A 20,927-nucleotide genomic window follows, 5' to 3' on the forward strand; every position below is an offset into this window, starting at 1 on the left:
CTAACCCAGTCTAACCCAGTCTAACCCAGTCTAACCCAGTCTAACCCAGTCTAACCCAGTCTAACCCAGTCTAACCCAGTCTAACCCAGTCTAACCCAGTCTAACCCAGTCTAACCCAGTCTAACCCAGTCTAACCCAGTCTAACCCAGTCTAACCCAGTCTAACCCAGTCTAACCCAGTCTAACCCAGTCTAACCCAGTCTAACCCAGTCTAACCCAGTCTAACCCAGTCTAACCCAGTCTAACCCAGTCTAACCCAGTCTAACCCAGTCTAACCCAGTCTAACCCAGTCTAACCCAGTCTAACCCAGTCTAACCCAGTCATACCCAGTCTAACCCAGTCTAACCCAGTCTAACCCAGTCTAACCCAGTCTAACCCAGTCTAACCCAGTCTAACCCAGTCTAACCCCGTCTAACCCCGTCTAACCCCGTCTAACCCAGTCTAACCTAGTCTAACCTAGTCTAACCTAGTCTAATCTATTCCTGTTGTGTTTTTCTGAACAGAAAACTGAAAAAGACAAATCTTCACCAGTAATCTATAAAAATCCGATATAAAAGCACCAAATGCATCCCACAAACATGAGTCCCTCTTTAATTATATTATCAAAGTGGAAGCCTTACCCAAAGATCCAAAAGGCCATACTCATAAATCTAATTAAATTCCCTCTACATGCACGGCTGCCCCTTCTTGTTATTGTCTCCTGGCCGTGAACCCCCAAACACTTCCTCAGTACCGACCCAGTTCTACCTGGATCTTGTACGAGTTTATCAGTGCCAGCAACAGCTGGCAATTGGATGAAAGGGTGACAGCAGGCGGGACAGATTGTACAGCTGTCCCGATGTCCCCTATAGGGGGACGCAAAAATACGAAGGGAGTAGGAATTGCCCCGAATGGAGGCTGGTATAAATTGTTTTGGAAGAATCAGTATGGTGGAAGTCTGGGATTGATGCAAGCAGTGTGCGAAAGACATCAATTCACAATAAAAAAAATATGTTACCTTTTGTGTGACCAGGATTGCACGTTAACACGTTGCAAATAATAAAAATAAATTTTATTTGGATTTTTTTTTTTTTACCACAGTCTGCTCAGGTTTAAAGTCCTATTACGCATTTCAAGGACAAGAGAGAGATGTTAACTGGACAATAATAAGTGGAGTAGATCTGTTAAATATGATTTTATGTTTGCAAGGGACCACCAATGGTTTATTGCACCATCTGAAAAATAAAAAGAATTCAGAGATATTTACAGGCTGCTGTCGTATTCCAATTGGATGTGATGATTTTTGTACAAATCAATAGATACATTATATTGGTCGTGTAGCCACCACAATCATCCCAAGTTTCCAAAAACTAATTTCAAAGCTTGCAGGGGGTGCTGGAGTCTATCCCAGTTAAGAACGGGCACCAGGTGGAGGACAGCCTGTTGTTGACTACTTCTTTATTTTGTTGACTACTTATTTATTTTGTTGACTACTTATTTATTTTGTTGACTACTTATTTATTTTGTTGACTACTTATTTATTTTGTTGACTACTTATTTATGTCGTTGATTACTTATTTATGTTGTTGATTACTTATTTATGTTGTTGACTACCTATTTATGTTGTTGACTACTTATCTATGTTGACTACTTATTTATGTTGACTATTTTTATGATGTTGACTACTTATTTATGTTGACTATTTTTTATGATGTTGACTACTTATTTATGATGTTGACTATTTATTTATGATGTTGACTATGTATTTATGATGTTGACTATTTATTTATGAGGTTGACTACTTATTTATGAGGTTGACTACTTATTTATGAGGTTGACTACTTATTTATGAGGTTGACTACTTATTTATGAGGTTGACTACTTATTTATGAGGTTGACTACTTATTTATGAGGTTGACTACCTATTTATGATGTTGACTACTTATTTATGATGTTGACTACTTATTTATGATGTTGACTACTTATTCATGATGTTGACTACTTATCTATGTTAACAACCTATTTGTTGTTGACTACTTATTTATATTGTTGACTACTTATTTATGATATTGACTACATATCTATTTTGACTATTTACTCATGTTGTTGACTACTTATTTATGATGTTGATTACGTATTTATGATGTTGACTACTTATCTATCTTGACTATTTATTCATGTTGTTGACTACTTATTTATGATGTTGACTACTTATCCATCTTGACTATTTATTCATGTTGACTACTTAGTGTTGACTACTTATCTATCTTGACTGTGTTCATGTTGTTGACTACTTAGTGTTGACTACTTATCTAAGTTGACTACTTATTTATGTTGTTGACTGCTTATTATGTTGACTACATATTTATTTACTATTTATTTATTGACTATTTATCATCATTAGTTACTCAATCCTTTTATTTATTTGTTGTTGTTATTTGTGCACTTTGTGGTCAAGCTTTAAATCTCATTATACTTGTATAATACATGCATTCAATTCACTTGCAAGTTCAGTGCAACCAATCTCATTCGAAGAGCTCATGTTGTGGCTGGTGAGATTGGACGCACCTGCATTTATTTCCCATCATTATGACAAGCAGGTGGAGGAAGTCGACACGTGATTGGCTGCTTACTCTGAGTGGGCGTGGCCTGTGGAGAGCCGCAGTTTTTTGCCTAGGAGTCTCCAGTCGGCCGAAAGCGACGCCGAGCTGCAGGAGGAGGAGAAGGAAATACTATTGGAGAGGAGAAGTTTGGAGTCCGGAGCCGTTTCAGGCGGACAGCATCGCAAACTTGCAGCTTGAGGAACACGTGGCATCAGGTTTGTGCAAAATCTCCGTCCCGTTTGTTAGGAAATTTGCTTTGGAAAAGAAACTGAACGAGGCCGTCGCCTTTACGGCAAAGTTTGCACATTTTCAACCGTAAGGCGCAATGACAAACATTTATGAAGTTGTGCGCCTAAGTTTTTAAACCCATTTGTAATGTTTGGAGTAGTTTCACAACGTTTAATCAATAAATAAATAAATAAACGCATACTGTGGGAAAATTAGTAGTGAATGTAGGTTTTGCTATTTTAATAGTTATATTTATTTGCCCTGCTTTTAAAAAATATTTGTAGATAGATAAAATAAAAAATAAGAATCATTTGAAGACTATAAAGTGATATTGGACACATTTTCATTGCTATTCTAATGTGTTAGAACAGAATGAAATCTGTAAATCTTACATAGAACAAAATGGGTGTATTTAAATATCTATAAAATGTTGATTAAGTCATGAATGTAGGCTTTGTTGTTTGAAGTTATTTACTTATGTCCTGCTTTTCATGATATTCATAGATGGCATAAACAGAAGAGGAAAATATACAATAAATGATCATTTGAAGTCATATTGGATGCATTTTCATTGCCGTACTATTGTCGTATTGAAATTGATATAAATCCACCTAAAGATCACACTTCACCTGCATATCAAAGAAAATACATTTATTTATTTGCAGCCTTTTTCTCCCAGCATGCACCAGCGTGCCATGAAATTGCAAGTGTGGAATTCCCATTTTGCCAGGAGCAAGACACCCCCAGGTTATTGAATTACCCGTGGAGATACGTACAGTTCTTTATTATTTCACAGGAAGCGCCGTTTTGGGTCATTAGGATTGCTCATGTGCATAAACACTGCAGCGTTGGAAAAATCTTACAATAAAACTAACACTTCTAAATACAAATCTCATTTTCCCCTCATTGGGCAATTCGGAAGACGTCGTCTTATCCTCCTGACACGTGTTGTTTTGCTGAATAATTGCTGAATAATGGCACTCTTGTTAAAGTCAATTAATGTTGCTTTCAGGCTTTTAAGGATGTCAGAAGATGCTCGGGAATAATGCTCGTGGAAAATATATTGACGATTAAACTTTCTACTTTGACGTTCTTACTTTTCTTGCCTTAATGCTTCGTGTAAATCTAATCAAAAAATACCAGCCAGTTTTTGCCCATTAAGTGTAATTGAATATGGCACATTAGTTGCTAAGCCTGTCGCGATAACAAACTTTATATTATTTCATATATTATTGTTGGTAAGCCATAATATTGCCCCACCCCAAAAAGTTTACCACTAATAAAGTGGCAGTATGTCTTAATAAACCACTCAATCAAATACAATGTAATATCCTTATGTATATATTCATTCATTTTCAATACCGCTTATCCTCATAAGGGTCGCGGAGGGTGCTGGAGTTGTGAAATCCGGCATTCTGGAGAGTGGTTAGCGTGTCCACCTCACAGTAAGGCCTTCCTGTGTGGAGTTTGGATGTTCTCACCATGTTTGCGTGGGTTTTCTATGGGTAATCCAGATTTTTTTCCATTCGTACGTGATAAATCGACAAGAACATCTCTGGTTATGCTGACGAAAATAAAAACATTGGTTGCTTGGCCTCATGAAGCCCTCCTGAAGTTTTGCATTTTGACAAAAAGCACATTATGTGCCCGTCTGTGTTATTAGCCGCCATATCTGATTTCATTTATTCTCCATCGCCGTCTTTACGATCCTGCTTGGCCTCCTTTAAAGACACCAAATTGTCCCCGACTTTGTTTTGACAGCTCCAATTTAAATGGCCTAATACACTTCAATTCTAAAAATGACTTTTTCAAGTGGCTGCGAAGGGAAAACGACCTGTATATCTTTATATTTTTTGATACCGCGGTTTATTGCCCAAGAAATAATAGCAATGTCACAGTGAGTGTGATTCAATTTGTCTGTATGTAATGTGGCTCTGTTGCACACAAGGTCATAAACAAGCCATTTGGTGTCATTTAAAGACCCTCCCCAACGCCTAGGCAACCACCCACCCTTCACACTTAGCTCCCAGGGAGTCTATTAACAGAAAAATCCTGGGATATAAAAAAATATATATATAAAAAAAACCCGAGGACATGTGTCAATGAAAAAGTGCTGATGGTCTGCAAAGTAAAGTGTGCTGATAATCTTCCCCCTTTTTTTCAGCCTAGATGTGTTTGGCCTTTTCTGGAGGACCAGTTTTTTGCCACCCGTCGCCGTAATTCTCCGTTCCACCATAAGCTCAATAATGTAATCAGCTTCGCAGACGGCCTTCGCTTCAGCAAGGTGAGGTTTTTGTCAAGTCTTTTCTTCTGCCTTCAAGCGCTACTTAGGAATCCAACCGTTGGTTCTTTTGTCATGTCACGATCGGGGGCAGCCGGCGGGGTCTCGTTGAGGTTCATGGTTAGAATTAGGATTTTTATCACACGAATATGGTGCGTGGATTGTAGCAGAGGTGTCAAATTCATTTTTTTGTCATCCAGTGGGCCGTTATTTCTTCCAATAAGGCTGCCAAAATTAATCGATTTATGAGTGGACAGCTTTTACGATCGTGCAAATCGATAGATAATTTTTGGGCATTCGTATTAGTATAAATCATCTGGAATTATTGATTTAAAAAGGGGAAACACAGGAAATATCCCCTATACAGGACTGGATTAAAAGCCCTGAATATTCAGTTTTTTATAGATCTAAAACAATGTTTGTTTTAGCTTTTTTATATATATTTTTAGATTTTACAAAATGATTTTTGAACTAAAAACACAGAAAAAAATCGATTAAAAATTACAATTATTGATTTAAAAGGGGGAAAAACAGGAAATTTCATATACATTTATACTCTTCATTTGAATTTGATCATAAAACAGAAAGTCGGCACTCATTATTTACTTTCCCGGGCCCTACAAAATGATGCAGTGGGCCAGATTTGGGCCACGGGCCACCACTTTGACACCTGTGGATTATACTGTGCAGCATGGACTGGCTGCACTGTTTTAAATACCGATTGTATGCTTCTAAGCGAATGTTTCGTACTGTATTGAGCCAAGGCACTTATTTTACATGTATACACTACAGTATTCCCTCGAGTTTCGCGGTTAATCCGCTCCATCACCACCCGTTTTTAGTGAATTTCCGCAAAGTAGGAATCCTATAAATATATATTATAGCACAAGGGTGGCGAACAAGTTAGACACAAAGAGCCAAAATTTAAAACTGAGTCAGAAGCAGCATAAAAAAAATCCAATCTGCCAAAAATATATTTTAAAATATAATTTACTATTTGTTTTTAATGGGCCCTGGTGAATTTGAGTGTGTTTTAAGAGAGTATAAAAATAAAATTAGATTAGAACTTCATTTCATCCTGTATTTGGGAAATTTCTTGGTTGCAGTAGCAAGACAGACACAAGACACACAAGACATTGTAGACCTAGATAAAAAAAACTGGAGCCATACACAGGAAGTCCACAAGGTGTGAACCTTCTGCAGACTGAGACTGAGATTAACGCACAGTTCCTCAGTAGTCTGGAGATTTTAAAGAGAAACATGAAATGAGTCAAAGAGACAGTATATACCGTTCTGTACATTTTTTGTGGGCCTACCGGTAAACGATTTGCAGAGTTAGTAATGACTATTATTACAGTAATTTCCTAATAATAGAGAAAATGCACAATGCATCGAGGACGCAAACATCTTGTCAAATGGCAGGTATATATATTTATTTATATATATATATATATATATATATATATATATATATATATATATATATATATATATATATATATATATATATATATATATATATATATATATATATATATTATATCACCTGATTTTATCTGATGAGCTATGTCCCGACTGTAGAATAATTTTGCCACTTGAATACATTTCGTTTTTTTTTTTTACACAAAACTCGGTTGCCATTTTGCCCACCTCAATCTTTATTTCTGTCAAATTTGGGGTTTTCATTCACGTTTCTGATAGCAATGAAGCTAAATGTTAATTCTCGCTACATCTAGCGCCATGCGTAAGCAATGCGATATGATCGGCATGTTTTACAGCTTCCACTCTTGCCGTTCCTATGATTTATCATATAATTGTGGCGCTTTTTGACATATTTATGGAGACAACTCACAGAAAGGATTTTAAGCTTTTGCTCCTTGAACGGCAGCCATCTTGATAGGTTTGCCACTAAGACCTTTTTATGAGAATATTCCCCATTGCTTTAGTTGAAGTTCATGAATATGAATGCCGGGCAGAAAGTGAGCGACTTTGGGTGACCTCCGCTTTGAACAGCTTGAGGCAAACATTGCATGAGACATGACTCGGTGTCATGAGTCCCTGCTATGTATATTTTCGTACCTTTTTCATGGTCATCACTTTACAAAGCAGAATAGAGATCCTGATGCAGGAACTTTAGAAAAAAAAGAAGTGGACAGAAGTGGTTTGTGTGGATGGAGCATGTGATGTACGACGTAGATGGCCTCCATCACGTTGGCATGGTCTCCGTTCTTCGGTCCCCCGTGGACTTGACAGACTGGCTGTCGATGGGAGGAAAGTGCTGTTTCCAGACTTAAGAGTGCTGACATCTAGATCCATATTGTACCACTTTTCATCTTCCTTCAAACTTGCTTTTCTTTTGCCATCCATCTTGCTTTTTCCTCGCTATTCGACCTCGAAATGCATCTGATGGATGCTTTGCGAGGGGTGAATCATTTCCATTCTTTTTTTTTTACCTTAACGAGTTCTATCCACGTTTTTACCTTAACGAGTTCTATCCACGTTCATATGTGACCGTTTTGACCTCGCTCCGCTTATGCCTTTATGTTTTAATTGTCATTAGAGGACAGTGTTTTCCTTTAAGACATCAGGATAGGACATTTTAACTTTGTTTATGGGATAATAGTTGCAGTATGGGTGTGACAGAATTTCTTGCGCCCTGGTTTTTGACCTTGTATTGTTTAATTTTGTTTTTTTTAACAACCCTTCATTTTTTTTTGCCAAATTTAATTTTATTTTGTTTAAACATTAATGTCCAAATGATCCGAGGCCCAAGAAATACACAATTTGCATACTTTGAGCATTTATACGAGGTGTTGCCTTTACCTTAAATGTTTGAGAAACAACATTTAAAAATAGAAATATTATTGCCTTATATTTTTGGATTTAATGGATTGAATATCATTTAATCCAGTTGAATCGATGCATACTGTAACCTACAAATATATTGTATCATTGTGAAATGAAGTCTATATCATGTGGAATTATTGATTTATACCCCAAAATAAAATGTACTTTTGTGTATACAGTGGTACCTTGAGATACGAGCTTAATGCGTTCTGGGACTGAGCTCGTATGTTGATTTACTCGTATCTCAAATCAACGTTTCCCATAGAAATGAACTAAAAACAAATTAATTCATTCCAACCCTCTGAAAAAACACCAAAAACATGATATTGTATTGGAAATACATTTTCATTTTTTCCAATTCACCATCTATTAACACAGTAACAAATAACTAGTGGTTATGACGTTTAATAGTACTAAAATTAGACGGACAGAGAGAGAGAGCAAGAGAGACTTTTTGCACGGCAACCCGCTCTTAACATAAGCCCAAAATGTCTATGACGTGTTTTTTTTGCGATTTTTGAACATTCCCAGGGGTTCCAATATCATAAAACTTGCGCAAAGATTAGGCCACTCTCTGCTGACCTGCTTGCGGACCCCTTCGGACTCCACCGGGTATGAATATTTCATGTGTAGGATTTTTGAATTAAATATAGGATGCAGGTGGGTGTGATTGGACTGACGTTTATTAACTCTGACTGGAGGGACTGGGGGGCTTTGGAAAGACCGTTAGGGGGTTGAAAGGGGGATAAGGGCAATTTTAAAAAGGGAAGTAAGTGACAAAACTGGGGAGCCTCCAGTCTCAAGTCGCTTTAGGACAAGGGTGTCAGACTCGGGTTGGTTCGTGGGCCGCATTAACGTCAACTATATTTCATGTGGGCCGGACCACTTTAGATATAATATTTAGATATATTTTTTTATATAAATGGATTAAAAGAACTGGATCAAAAGCCCTGGATATTCTGTTTTTTATAGAAAGTGTTTATTTGAGCTTTTTTTTCTTAGTAAGGGAAAAATCTTTTAAAATAAATTTCTTTGTTTCATATTAAAGTGGAAAACAGAAAATATTTGTATGTATTTTTAGATTTGACCAAAAAATAACAAATTACAATTATTGATTTAAAAGGGGGAAAATCAGGAAATTTAATATACATCTATATCTATCATTTTAATTTGATCCTAAAACAGAAAGTCGCCACTGATGATTTACTTTCCCGGACCACACAAAATGATGTGGCGGGCCAGATTTGGCCCCCGGGCCGCCACTTTGACACCGGTGCTTTAGGATAAGTTTTGTGTGTAAAAGGCATTTTTTAATGTTCGAATATGGACTATGGAATATTTTGTAATAATAATAACAACAAGAAAAAGTAACATTAGCAGAATTTGACATTTTACTTGTTTTGATGGTTAACTTGCAAATGCAAGTTATTGCCAAAAACTCTTCATTTTCAACAGAGTTCCATTAAGTATAATTAACATTTTAAGTAAGCAGAAGCTATGTAAACTGAATTAAAAAAATTAAGTCGGCATTCATTTAATCAAGTTAAAAGCATAAACTTGATAAGAGGAAGTAGGAATCTTCAAAAGAAGTTCACTTGCTTTAAAATCTCAATTTACCATAACTTTGTGGAATGTTTTTTTACAATACGTTTTAAATTCAAAAATTAGTGACAAAATCAAACCTCTGTCAGACTTCCTTCATGAAATGAGATGGAAAAACAAGATATTTAATTCGACGCACCTATTCGCCAACGTGCAACACCGATTCTCCCGCCAGCTAATTTGATGACATCAACGTTATTCTAAGAACAGTGCGTCAGAAATGTCCAAAACACGCTGTGATCTGGAATCTGTAGGACTGTGAATAATAAAGTGGAAGTGACCTTGAAAGCCCTAAAATTGCTGATGGAGGAAATAGACCTCATGTTCTTTTGAGCTGTGGCTAAAATGATAAATGGTAGTGCCGTTTTCCCGGATGGAATTGCTTGCTGTTGTTGAGAATCACAAAGTGCTTGTTCTTTTCCCCTTGCTCCTTCATCTGTGTAAACTTCCATTTGTCTGGCCCTCAATATTCCTCGCTCATTTGTCCGCTTCTGCCACAATGTCAACTTTCCTCGGCAAACTGATTGGAACGCTTTCCAACAGGACTGGAGCGCTTTTCTTCTTTTCCCCCGTTGCCATTTATCATCCTGATGAGGGCCACGTTCTTCGGGGGAGTACATATGTTTTGGACATAACCGCGTGTAGGGCAGCCGTTGATGTAGGGGGGATCGCAAAAGGTCGAATGGTGACATTCGGGGGGCTTCCTTTGGCTCTGATTGGACTTTTTCTCATTGGAATGAAGGGAAATTGAAATAATCTCCAATGAAAATATTTTGATGTAAGCCACACAGTTCTGGGGTCGAGGGTTTGATCCCAGGTGGGTCCTCACTTTGTGGACTTTGCATGCTCTCCCCACTCTCGTGGGTTTTCTCTAGTAGTAGTAGTAGTAGTAGTAGTAGTAGTTCTCTTTAGTCAACAACATAAAGAAGTAGTCAACAACATAAAGTAGTCATCAACCTAAAGAAGTAGTTAACAACCTAAAGAAGTAGTCAACAACCTAAAGAAGTAGTCAACAACCTAAAGAAGTAGTCAACAACCTAAAGAAGTAGTCAACAACCTAAAGAAGTAGTCAACAACCTAAAGAAGTAGTCAACAACCTAAAGAAGTAGTCAACAACCTAAAGAAGTAGTCAACAACCTAAAGAAGTAGTCAACAACCTAAAGAAGTAGTCAACAACCTAAAGAAGTAGTCAACAACCTAAAGAAGTAGTCAACAACCTAAAGAAGTAGTCAACAACCTAAAGAAGTAGTCAACAACCTAAAGAAGTAGTCAACAACCTAAAGAAGTAGTCAACAACCTAAATCAGTAGTCAACAACCTAAATCAGTAGTCAACAACCTAAATCAGTAGTCAACAACCTAAATCAGTAGTCAACAACCTAAATCAGTAGTCAACAACCTAAATCAGTAGTCAACAACCTAAATCAGTAGTCAACAACCTAAATCAGTAGTCAACAACCTAAATCAGTAGTCAACAAGATCATAATCTGATCATTTGCGGCGCGGTGGAGGAGTGGTTAGCGTGTCAGCCTGCACAGTTCTGGGGTCGAGGGTTTGATACCTCACTGTTAAGAATATGCATGTTCTCCCCACTCTCGAGTGGGTTTTCTCCAGGTACTCCCGTTTCCTCCCACATGCATGCTAGGCTAACTATATGTTAAATTGCCCCTAGGTATGATATGAATTGTCCTTTGTCTCCTTGTGCCCTGCAATTGGCTAACCACCGATTCAGGCTGTCCTCCGCCTGGTGCCCGTGGTTAACTGGGATAGACTCCAGCACCCCCACGCTTGTGTGAGTTTTCTCTGGGTACTTTGGCCGGTTTCCTCCCACATTTAGAAAAAAAGATGCAGGGCACTATAGACACTATAAATTGATCCTAGCTGCAAGTGATTGGTTGTTTGTCTCCTTGTGCCCTGCAATTGGCTGCCCATTGATTCAGGGAGTCAGCTGGGATAGGCTCCAGCACCCCCAGCATCCCTTGTGAGGATAAGTGGTTCGGAAAGGGAATGAATGGAGACGAATAACATTATATTTGCAGTAATCCCTCGATTATCATGGCTTCACTACATCGTTTTTTTTCCTGAGGAAATTTTTTTTATGTTTTTTGTTTGTAAGTTCATAAAAATGGGGAAATCCACGCGACTTGGACTCAGCACTGAAGTAAAAAAACAAACTGGTTAACATTTCTACTTTGAATGGGATTAGTTATGCCTTGCCTGGTTTTGATTTGTTTCCCTGTCTTTCTTGTTCTTGTCTAACTCACTATTTTTTTTCCCTCTACAAAAACAGAATCTATCAACACGCGTTGCTTTCATACTCGAGAAAAACCTGTCATTAGTAAGACGGACTTGCGATCGTCCAATTTTTCCCTTTCGTTCAAGACGTATCGATTTACTACAAGATCATTTCGTCGTCAATGTTCAAATCACTTCAACGAGCGCCACGCCAAGGGTTAATTCAAAATGTACTGCCGTTCCTGCGGTAACATTTTCTTTTAAAAGGTCAGCAGTCTTGAGCGCTTCTCATTTGCATGCACGCTGGATAAAAGCACCTTTCGCCGGTCCTCTGTTTGTCTTTCTACGGCACACAAATACCCTCCTTCTGTTGCTTGCCCGAGCGCATCCCCCGGCCGCCAGGATCCAGACAATAGAGTATTTAATTGTCAAACTTTATCATCCTTATTGTACCTAGTGCCTGTCCGCCAGGCGAATTACGACGCGTGAGGAGACGTCTGGCGGTGAGCTCAGAGCGCAAAGAGAAATGACTCCACAGACACTTTGTCTTGCTCTGTGGCTAAAAATACCTCCAAGGCCGCTTTGTATTTCGGGGAATGAGGATGCTAGCAGCTTCATTTTTACAGAACTCGGATGTTTTCGCTTTTTCTGCGGGTTCGTAGCGCTTCTCTACAGTGGAAGGTCGCATGCAGTCAAGGATTGGCGAATCGGAAAGTCGATGTCAGTGACACGTTTTTATCGAGATGTGCGGTTGGTTCACTTTAGTTGGATTGGCGTGGTGACCATTTTATTGAAAAGCAAGGGTGGTTATTTTCCGGGGATGTTCATTACAAGCGTGTCTATGGTTCAGTCTGTGTTTCCTCTCAGTTTCAGTCTGTTCTTGACATTTCTTTGAATTATCTATAGAAGTCCTTCAAAAAATACATGTGCACTTGACATTTGTCTTAGTGGAGGCTGATGCTGACATTATCCATTGGCTAAGAATTCATCCGCGCAATTGGGTAACAGTTATTATTGAGGTGTAGTCACGATAGCATGGTAATGATTCTTTGGAAACATTATATTTACAGTAATCCCTCGATTATCGCGGCTTCACTACATCGTTTTTTTTCTGGGGGAATTTTTTTTGTTAATTAATTTTTTGGGGGGGGTAAGTTCATAAAAATTTGAAAATTCACGCTGAAAGTCCCCCGCTTGTTACTAGAACTCAGCACTGAAGTAAAAAACTATATATATATATATATATATATTTATATATTTATCTATATGTATGTATGTTTATATATATTTATATGTATACATATATGTACATATATATGTATATATATATATATTTATATGTATACATATATATATATATATATATGTATGTATATATACATGTGTGTATATATATATGTATATATGTGTGTATATATATGTATATATCTATCTCTATATATACGTGTATATACGTATATATGTGTATATATATATATGTTACTAGAACTCAGCACTGAAGTAAAAAACTATATATATATATATTTATCTATATGTATGTATGTTTATATATTTATATGTATACATATATGTACATCTATATGTGTATATATATGTGTATATATATGTATATATCTATCTATATACGTGTATATACATATATATATGTATGTATGTGTGTATATATATATATATATATATATATATATATATATATATATATAAATAGGATTGACCCTACTTCGCGGTTTTTCATTTATCGCGGCCATGTCTGGTATACATTAACCTCGATAATCGAGGGATTACTGCACTCCTACTTCATTTACAATATGTGCGCATTTGACACAATCAGTTATAAAGCATCAACAAATGGTGTTCTTGAAAAATTGAGAAACATAGATAAAAACAATCTTATATAATCAACATTTAGCATTTTCGGTCAACTTAACCAACTGATGTATTGATTCCAGATGGGTCTGAATCAATAATTTCATTCATTTTATACCAGCTCTTTGTAATAGCCATGTATCGTACTGTTGTAACAGTGACACCGCTTTCCATAGATATATCGATCCAGGGAGTAAAGTAACAAAAACATATGACCATCAAGAAAAATCTATTGTGTTTTCGAAAGTACACACACTGACCTGAGTTTCCTAGATATGCAATTTAAACAGATTGTTCCCTCTTGTATTCAATGCTTTTCCAATCGAGTTAGTGTCGCAATAATGTCTTTAGTCAAGTTATAAATGAAGACCGACGGCAGTGAGCCATTCTGTGGTGGGTTGTGTGTGTATGTTAGTGTATGTGTGCCAGATGGGGTCTTGCTTGGAGGGACAGCATGAAACTGGGAGATGCACCAAATAACAACCTTTGGTTGCACTTGTTGTCCAATGACTGGAGGCCTCATTTTAATCCCCCTCATTTCCCTGCATTCATTGGCAGAGGTGACCTTGGCCTCGTTTCCCTAAAATGTCCACTTTTCCCACTTTTTCTAACTGCAGGAAATTTCATTTAATGATCAGCTATTGCCATCTTTTGTCTAAGGAATTGTTTCAATGTTATCAGATGGCATAAACTTAAAGTAGATTTAACCTGACTTTTTGTTTCAACACTGACTGCAATGTGTTGAACTTAATTAATCACCTGTGTGGTTGATTGGATTTGAAATTTTAGTTTTTAATGGGTTTGTGTTTTGAGTGCAACCACTTGTGTTTACCAATAACTGTTTTTTTTGTTCTTTTTTTTAATTGGGCTGGGAATCTAGAACAGCGGTGGTTAACAAAACAGTGATGCACTGCTGTTTAACAATATGTTCTTTCAATACAATTTGCATCTGTTTTTCTATTGCTCTTGTCAACATTAGGCAAGCTGAAGCCAAAGATTATTAAAAGAAATCCTTAGAAATATGACTATCACTACAAGAATATTCTGATCTTGAAAAAAATAAGTTTTACTTACTGAATTTTCTCACATATAAGCCGTATTTTTCGCTCAAAGAAATGACTAAATCGAGGGTACGGCTTATATGCGCATAAATTAGACTTGACATGCACAAAACTGCACGGTGACAAAGACCAAATGACATAACGCAAGGCGATACGGCCATTTATTTCAAAATAGAGAAAAGATCAAGAGATAAAACACTAAACAAAATTTATTTTGTCGCCTATGAATGAAATTTAAGAAAAAATCAACCGTATCTTGCATAAAACGTGAAAAACTCACTTACTTTTGCCTGCCATTGCTCGCTTGGGGCGCCGTTATCTTACCTAGGGATGACAAACTAGACTGCTACAGACACACTTCCTGGTTGTACTGCTCACATGACTTCCTTTTTGAATTTGTCAACGCACAGGCAACACCCTTTCGGAATGGGCAATGTTTTGATTCATACAGTATCTCAGAAATAGCAAGGGCGATGATTTTTCTTAATATTTTCCCTTCAAAGTAACACATTTGTACTCCCTATTAAAACCATGAATATGGAGGTGAAAATTGTGAATAAGGGGTGGCTTATACGAGAGAAATTGTAAAATTCAACGATTTTAAGGGTGCGGCTTATACGCGGGGGCGGCTAATATGCGAGAAAGTACGTTAAGGATACCCCTCAGATGCGATTCTACCTAATGATGAGCTGCCTAACATTAATTAGCAATTCAGTGTCTCTCTGAAGGACACTTTAACACTGTGTTTTGAAAGTGCCAATCTTCTGTTTACAAGATGTCCGCCCAAACCGTCACCACCATACTAATAGTGTTCCTGAAAACAATGCCAAGGTTTTCCGACCTACAGTATTTTGCAACTCAGACCCACATATCGGGTTTCTATCTTTCATCTGAGCCCAGTCGCCGCAACAAGCGAGACCCCCAGAGACAGCCACAGATCGGAAGCCCTGACAAAGACAGACGGATCGGTTGGTGCCAGATAAAAAAAACATTTCCTTTCTCCCCAGTGCTTCTAATCAATCACCGTCGTCAATCCATCACCTCCCTTATTCGTCTGCACAACCTGGGTGGCAATCGCCACGTCGTCAGTGATTTGAAACCCAGTCTGTCACGGGAGATGAGTAAATTTAGATTATGGATGAGCCTCCATTTTGTCTCGCCTTCCGTCACTTTTCGGGATGAATGAGGATGGCCAATCAGTGTCCGTTTAACTGTGCTACTGACAAACGAGCGTTGATGTAATCCCATCCCGGTGACCATAATCGCTATTCATTACCACTAACGTGGCCATCATTACAGCTTTTGTGTGGGCAGACGGCTAACATCACTGTCACTTATTACGTATTGGGAGCGCTAATGATAGCAATATGGCGGAAGGATGAAATGAACTGGGTGGGACCTAATGTTACGCCCACGCCGGTCATTAGGAGCAATCAAACGGCCATTCATTATGAGGATGCCATTAAGGCTCATTATTGCATGGATGGGAATGGACAAAGCTGCATTATGGGAAGCTTGTTTATAATTGTATCATTTTTGTCTTATTTGGGATGAAAATGTTAGTCCATAATTATTTGACGTGTGGTATTGTGTCATTTGAATGAAAAAATTGAAATATTTTAATTAACCTGTTTTAGAAAATAAAGGGAAAGTAAGGAAGTTTAGAAAACCCTATTTTGGAAATAGGGCCAAATCAATAGAATGTTTTTATTTGGGTTTTTCACATACTAAAAGGTTTCACTTTGTCAACCATGCTAACAAATATTTAGTTTCAATGAGGGGAACGGTATATCAGTTATTTTTTTATCTTTTAAGTAAAGCAACAAAAAATGCATTATTGTTGACCAAACTTAACAACAACAGCAAAATGACAGCTTTTTCTTCCATTCTATCGTCAGAAAGTGAAATGCATGCTCAATCGGTTTAGTTCTGGGGAATGACTCAGCCCTTCAGTAACATTCTACGTCCTTGCGTTAAAACTTGAAACTAATAACTGTAACAAATCCTTATGTAATATTGTAAACAAATCCCTTTCTTGACCCGAATAGAAACAAAGGGATTTATCAATGACTATTTATCAATAAATTTAATAATATATATATTTTTTAATTAGTTTTTTTATTTTATTTAATACTATTTACTATATATTTACCATTACAATGGTTACATTGTATTTTGGATATATTTTTTTATTTACATTTTTTTTTAAATTTAATACTATTTACTATATATTTACCATTATAATGGTTTAATTGTATTTTGCATAATTTTTTATTTATTATTATTTTTTATTATTTAATACTATTTACAATATATTTACAATTACAATAGTTACATTGTATTTCGCATTATTTTTTTACTGGTCTAAAAATGAAGATTTTTAGAAGAATTCTTGAAGAAAAAACAGATTGGATCCTAAATCAAAAAGTCAAAATTAGCGGAAAACAAAATTAGCGGAAAACTAAATTAGGGGAAAATTAAATTAGGGGAAAACACAATTAGCGGAAAACAAAATTAGCGGTGAACAAATGACAATTGTGACTAAAACACACCAATGTACGTGTGAGGTTCTTTGCAACATACGCCGATAGCACTTAAGTAGTTCATTTATTTGGTTTTGATTTCAACTGAAGTTTTGCCAACTTCTCCTTCAGGTGGTGATCAAATCCAGCCTACCATAACGCCTCCTTGACATCATGACTGCAGACGACGTCACTCGAGCCACTTCTGAACCTCAACTTGAATGAAGTTCACACAACGGACTGACTCGCACGTGCTATTTTCTACCTCTTATTGCAGTAAGCTTTTTGTGTATTTGTGTGTATATTGCTCTCGTCCCAATGGGAAATGGTGAGAACAACATCTCTGGACACTCTGCCCCACTTATCACTCTATCTTGGTATTCCTTGGGAGAACTTTTTGCATTTGCTCTGAACACATCTTCCCCAATTTTTGTCCCAATTCACCTCTCCGTGTGAAAACGTTCTTCAAATCGGCAACCTGATGTCTCTCCACTTTTCTACCCAACGGCTTCTTTACCTCAATTAGCACTGTTTCAATTCCCATAGCACTGACCTTACAGTTTCCCCCCTAATAATTGCCCTAAAAGTATAAGTATAGTTTTTCTTCAAATGTATGGCACGTTGTTGTCAGACTTTTCAGATTAGGAACGCAATTTTCCCTTGGTTTATTAACCGATCTGAAACTTGCCATATTTAGCCCCCAATCCTTGGCGTCAATTCCAATCGAAGTTGACCAAACTCCATAACCGGTCGCTCATGGACACCTTCCCTTCCTTCTCCTCGACACCCCCCAATACACCAACCATCCAGTCGGTGTGCAAACCCTGCCTCCGGGCCCCGTGGAGGATGAGCGATGGGCCCACGCTGGACTACGACTCGCTGCTGTCCCCAGCTGGCTCTTCCCTCCCCGGCGGCGGCGGCGGAGTCGGCGGTAGCGGCAGCCCCCCGCTGTCCCTGGTTGGGGTGGACGCCGAGCAGCGCACCGCTCTGGCCTTCGTGGGGCTCCTTATGCTCTTCCTGGTCTTCTTGCTGGTCAGGTGCTTCAGGATCCTACTGGACCCCTACAGTCGCATGCCCGCATCATCCTGGACTGACCACAAGGAGGGATTGGAAAGGGGTCAGTTTGATTATGCGTTGGTGTAGAAGGGGATCAAGAGGGGTGACGTTGCACACGGTTACAATTTGCCGGAATGGACTATGAATCTTTATTGGGAACGCCCAAGGAGATTATGGGTACTCGTTCACCTGGTTTAGGAGGACATGTCTTTTGTCTTTGTGTAAATAGGAGGCATAGGAGGACTGCACTCATGCAGGACCACAAAAAGCCAAAATAATGAAGCTGCACAGCTGCCTTAACCTGACACGTTGTGGGCCACTAGCTTGACAGTACACAGCACATCATATGAGCAAAATGTCAATATACAGTGGTACCTCGAGATACGAGCTTAATGCGTTCCGGGATTGAGCTCGTATGTCGATTTACTCGTATCTCAAATTAACGTTTCCCATAGAAATGAACTAAAAACTAATTAATTTGTTCTAACCCTCTGGAAAAAAACACACCAAAAACAGGATATTGAATTGGAAAAACATTTTTATTTGTTCTAATTCGCCATCTATTAACAAAGTAACAAATAACTAGTGGTTTGATAGTACTAAAATGTGTTTAATAGTACTAATTTTGCGGATTGGAGAGAGAAAGACTTTTTGGACGGCAACACGCTCGTAACATAACATAAATAAATTTAAATGAACTTGGATTACGATGCAGACACACTGAAAAATGTATTTAATCTAACCTCACACTAAACTTAATTGTAATTTTGTTTTAAATTTTGATAGCTTTCTTCTCCCGGGTTGGCTCTATTGGCCCCGCCTCCATCCTTACGCAACCCATCGAGGGTTGTTTGCTTTTGTATTCCCTTCAAAATATTCCCAAAATGATGCACACAAATGTCCTCACAATAGGATAACGCACGACCACTTGCCAACGAGAAGTAGTATATACTCCTCCCGCCATTCGCACTGACTAACGGAAAAAAACACCGAAAAAATGCAATGCTCCGCCCCCAAAAAACATGGTTTCTCCCACTGTTCATCTTAACCAAGTTAATATGAGTGAAAGTTTTCTCCACCACGTGATTATTTCGTACTGAGCCAGCAGACATGAGTTAAATTTCCACTACTTCACTTTTCTTCTCTGCCATGGAAAAATACCCCCAAAAAGTCAACACAATTCTATCAAAATTGACTGAATTTTGGTGATAGTCATCACATTTTTGTGTCATTCATCTTTTTGACAACTACGCTCGTTAATATTTTCTGCAAAATTCTCTCACGATATACCAAGATTGTGTTTCTTTAGCCCGTGCCCTTCCACTTTGAAATCTGCAAATTCAAGGTTTACATTTGGACAGACGAAATCAGACCACGGAGGCAAAAACGTCAAGTTTACACTTACGCAGAGGGCCCTTTAATGAATCTTGGCATTTGCAAAGCATCCATTAGTTATGTGCTCATCAAGGACTGCACATGCTAACATTTTCTTCCCTGCTGATTGCATTTGTCGAGGTTAATCCTTGAGTAGCACTGCAACTTCAGATCCTTTAACGGCCAAAGCAGGTAGTTTGTGTCTCTTCCACGTCTTATCACTGTTGTGTATATTATATTTGTCTATAACTCCAGAAGCCATATTGAGTCAATGTATCGTGCAATGAAGAAGAGTATATGCCCACTTCTCAAATCCTCATTTTCTACATAATTCTCATACTTAAAGTGTTTAAGGCTATAAAAACGTAAATTCCTGCAACAGACTGCGATAACCCATTAAAAACAAAAAAACGGGGAATTTCGTAAATTGGATTTTGGGCGCAGTTTTACTTGCAGTTTTCAAGCAAAAACTGTTGGTGTGTTTTGAATCGTTATTTTGGTGATCCAGGTGGGCTTCAATGCAATGTCAGGAACTGATGGTGGATTTTTTTTCCGTAAAGGGCAGAATGCGGCATAACAGCCAGTTCCTGAAGAATCAAACAGTCCCTGAACACACCACAGGATGACTGTTGTTGTCCTATTATTTCTATTAAATAATACAATATGGTGATTGAGTGGGTAGTGGGTCGGCCTCGCCGTTCTGGGGTCGAGGATTCGATCCCAGGTGGGTCCTCACTGTGTGGAGTTTGCATGTTCTCCCCGGGCTTGCGTGGGTTTTCTCCGGGTACTCCGGTTTTATCCCTACGCCCAAAAATATGCAGAGTACATACCTGTCAACTTATACGTTTTCCTTGTATTTTATACGTTTTTTTGATCATTTCAAATTGTGTACGGCGTATAACGATTTTTGTACGGGATTTTTTTCAAGTCCGTTTTTCGTAAAACCGATCTCGTTTTCCCGTTTTGGCAGCAGACGAAAATATCATCGCCGACTGTTAATAGTATTGTCATGCTTTAAGCACGATTACCCTTTCACTACATAAATATAGCGTCCACTTTGGAGAAAATTTTAGACTTTTAGACTTATTCAAGGTTTGGGCTCAATGTGGCACAACAGACATTTATATTCATTAAGTAGAGAGAATTTGCTGCTAAAATCCAACTACTGTTTAGAATTCTAACTGGCTCCATCACTTAAAAAAATGTAATGTGGACAGATTTAATTTTTCTAACTAAACTATTTTAAAGATTTGTCCATTTTTTCCGAAATTCTGAG

At 37.9% G+C, this 20,927-nt stretch overlaps 1 protein-coding gene across 1 annotated transcript; it reads left to right on the forward strand.

The window, feature by feature from the left end:
• The first annotated feature begins 2,430 nt into the window (after window positions 1–2,430).
• On the forward strand, window positions 2,431–18,986 carry LOC144079457 (cortexin-1-like). The gene is made up of 3 exons (XM_077608234.1): window positions 2,431–2,796; window positions 4,974–5,093; window positions 17,354–18,986. Exon 3 carries the CDS (start codon window positions 17,978–17,980, stop codon window positions 18,362–18,364), a length of 387 nt encoding a protein of 128 aa, XP_077464360.1. The 5' UTR covers window positions 2,431–2,796; window positions 4,974–5,093; window positions 17,354–17,977; the 3' UTR covers window positions 18,365–18,986.
• The last annotated feature ends 1,941 nt before the right edge of the window (window positions 18,987–20,927 follow it).

This window comes from Stigmatopora argus, chromosome 8, assembly GCF_051989625.1.
Source record: "Stigmatopora argus isolate UIUO_Sarg chromosome 8, RoL_Sarg_1.0, whole genome shotgun sequence".
In the NCBI taxonomy this organism is placed as follows: domain Eukaryota; kingdom Metazoa; phylum Chordata; class Actinopteri; order Syngnathiformes; family Syngnathidae; genus Stigmatopora; species Stigmatopora argus.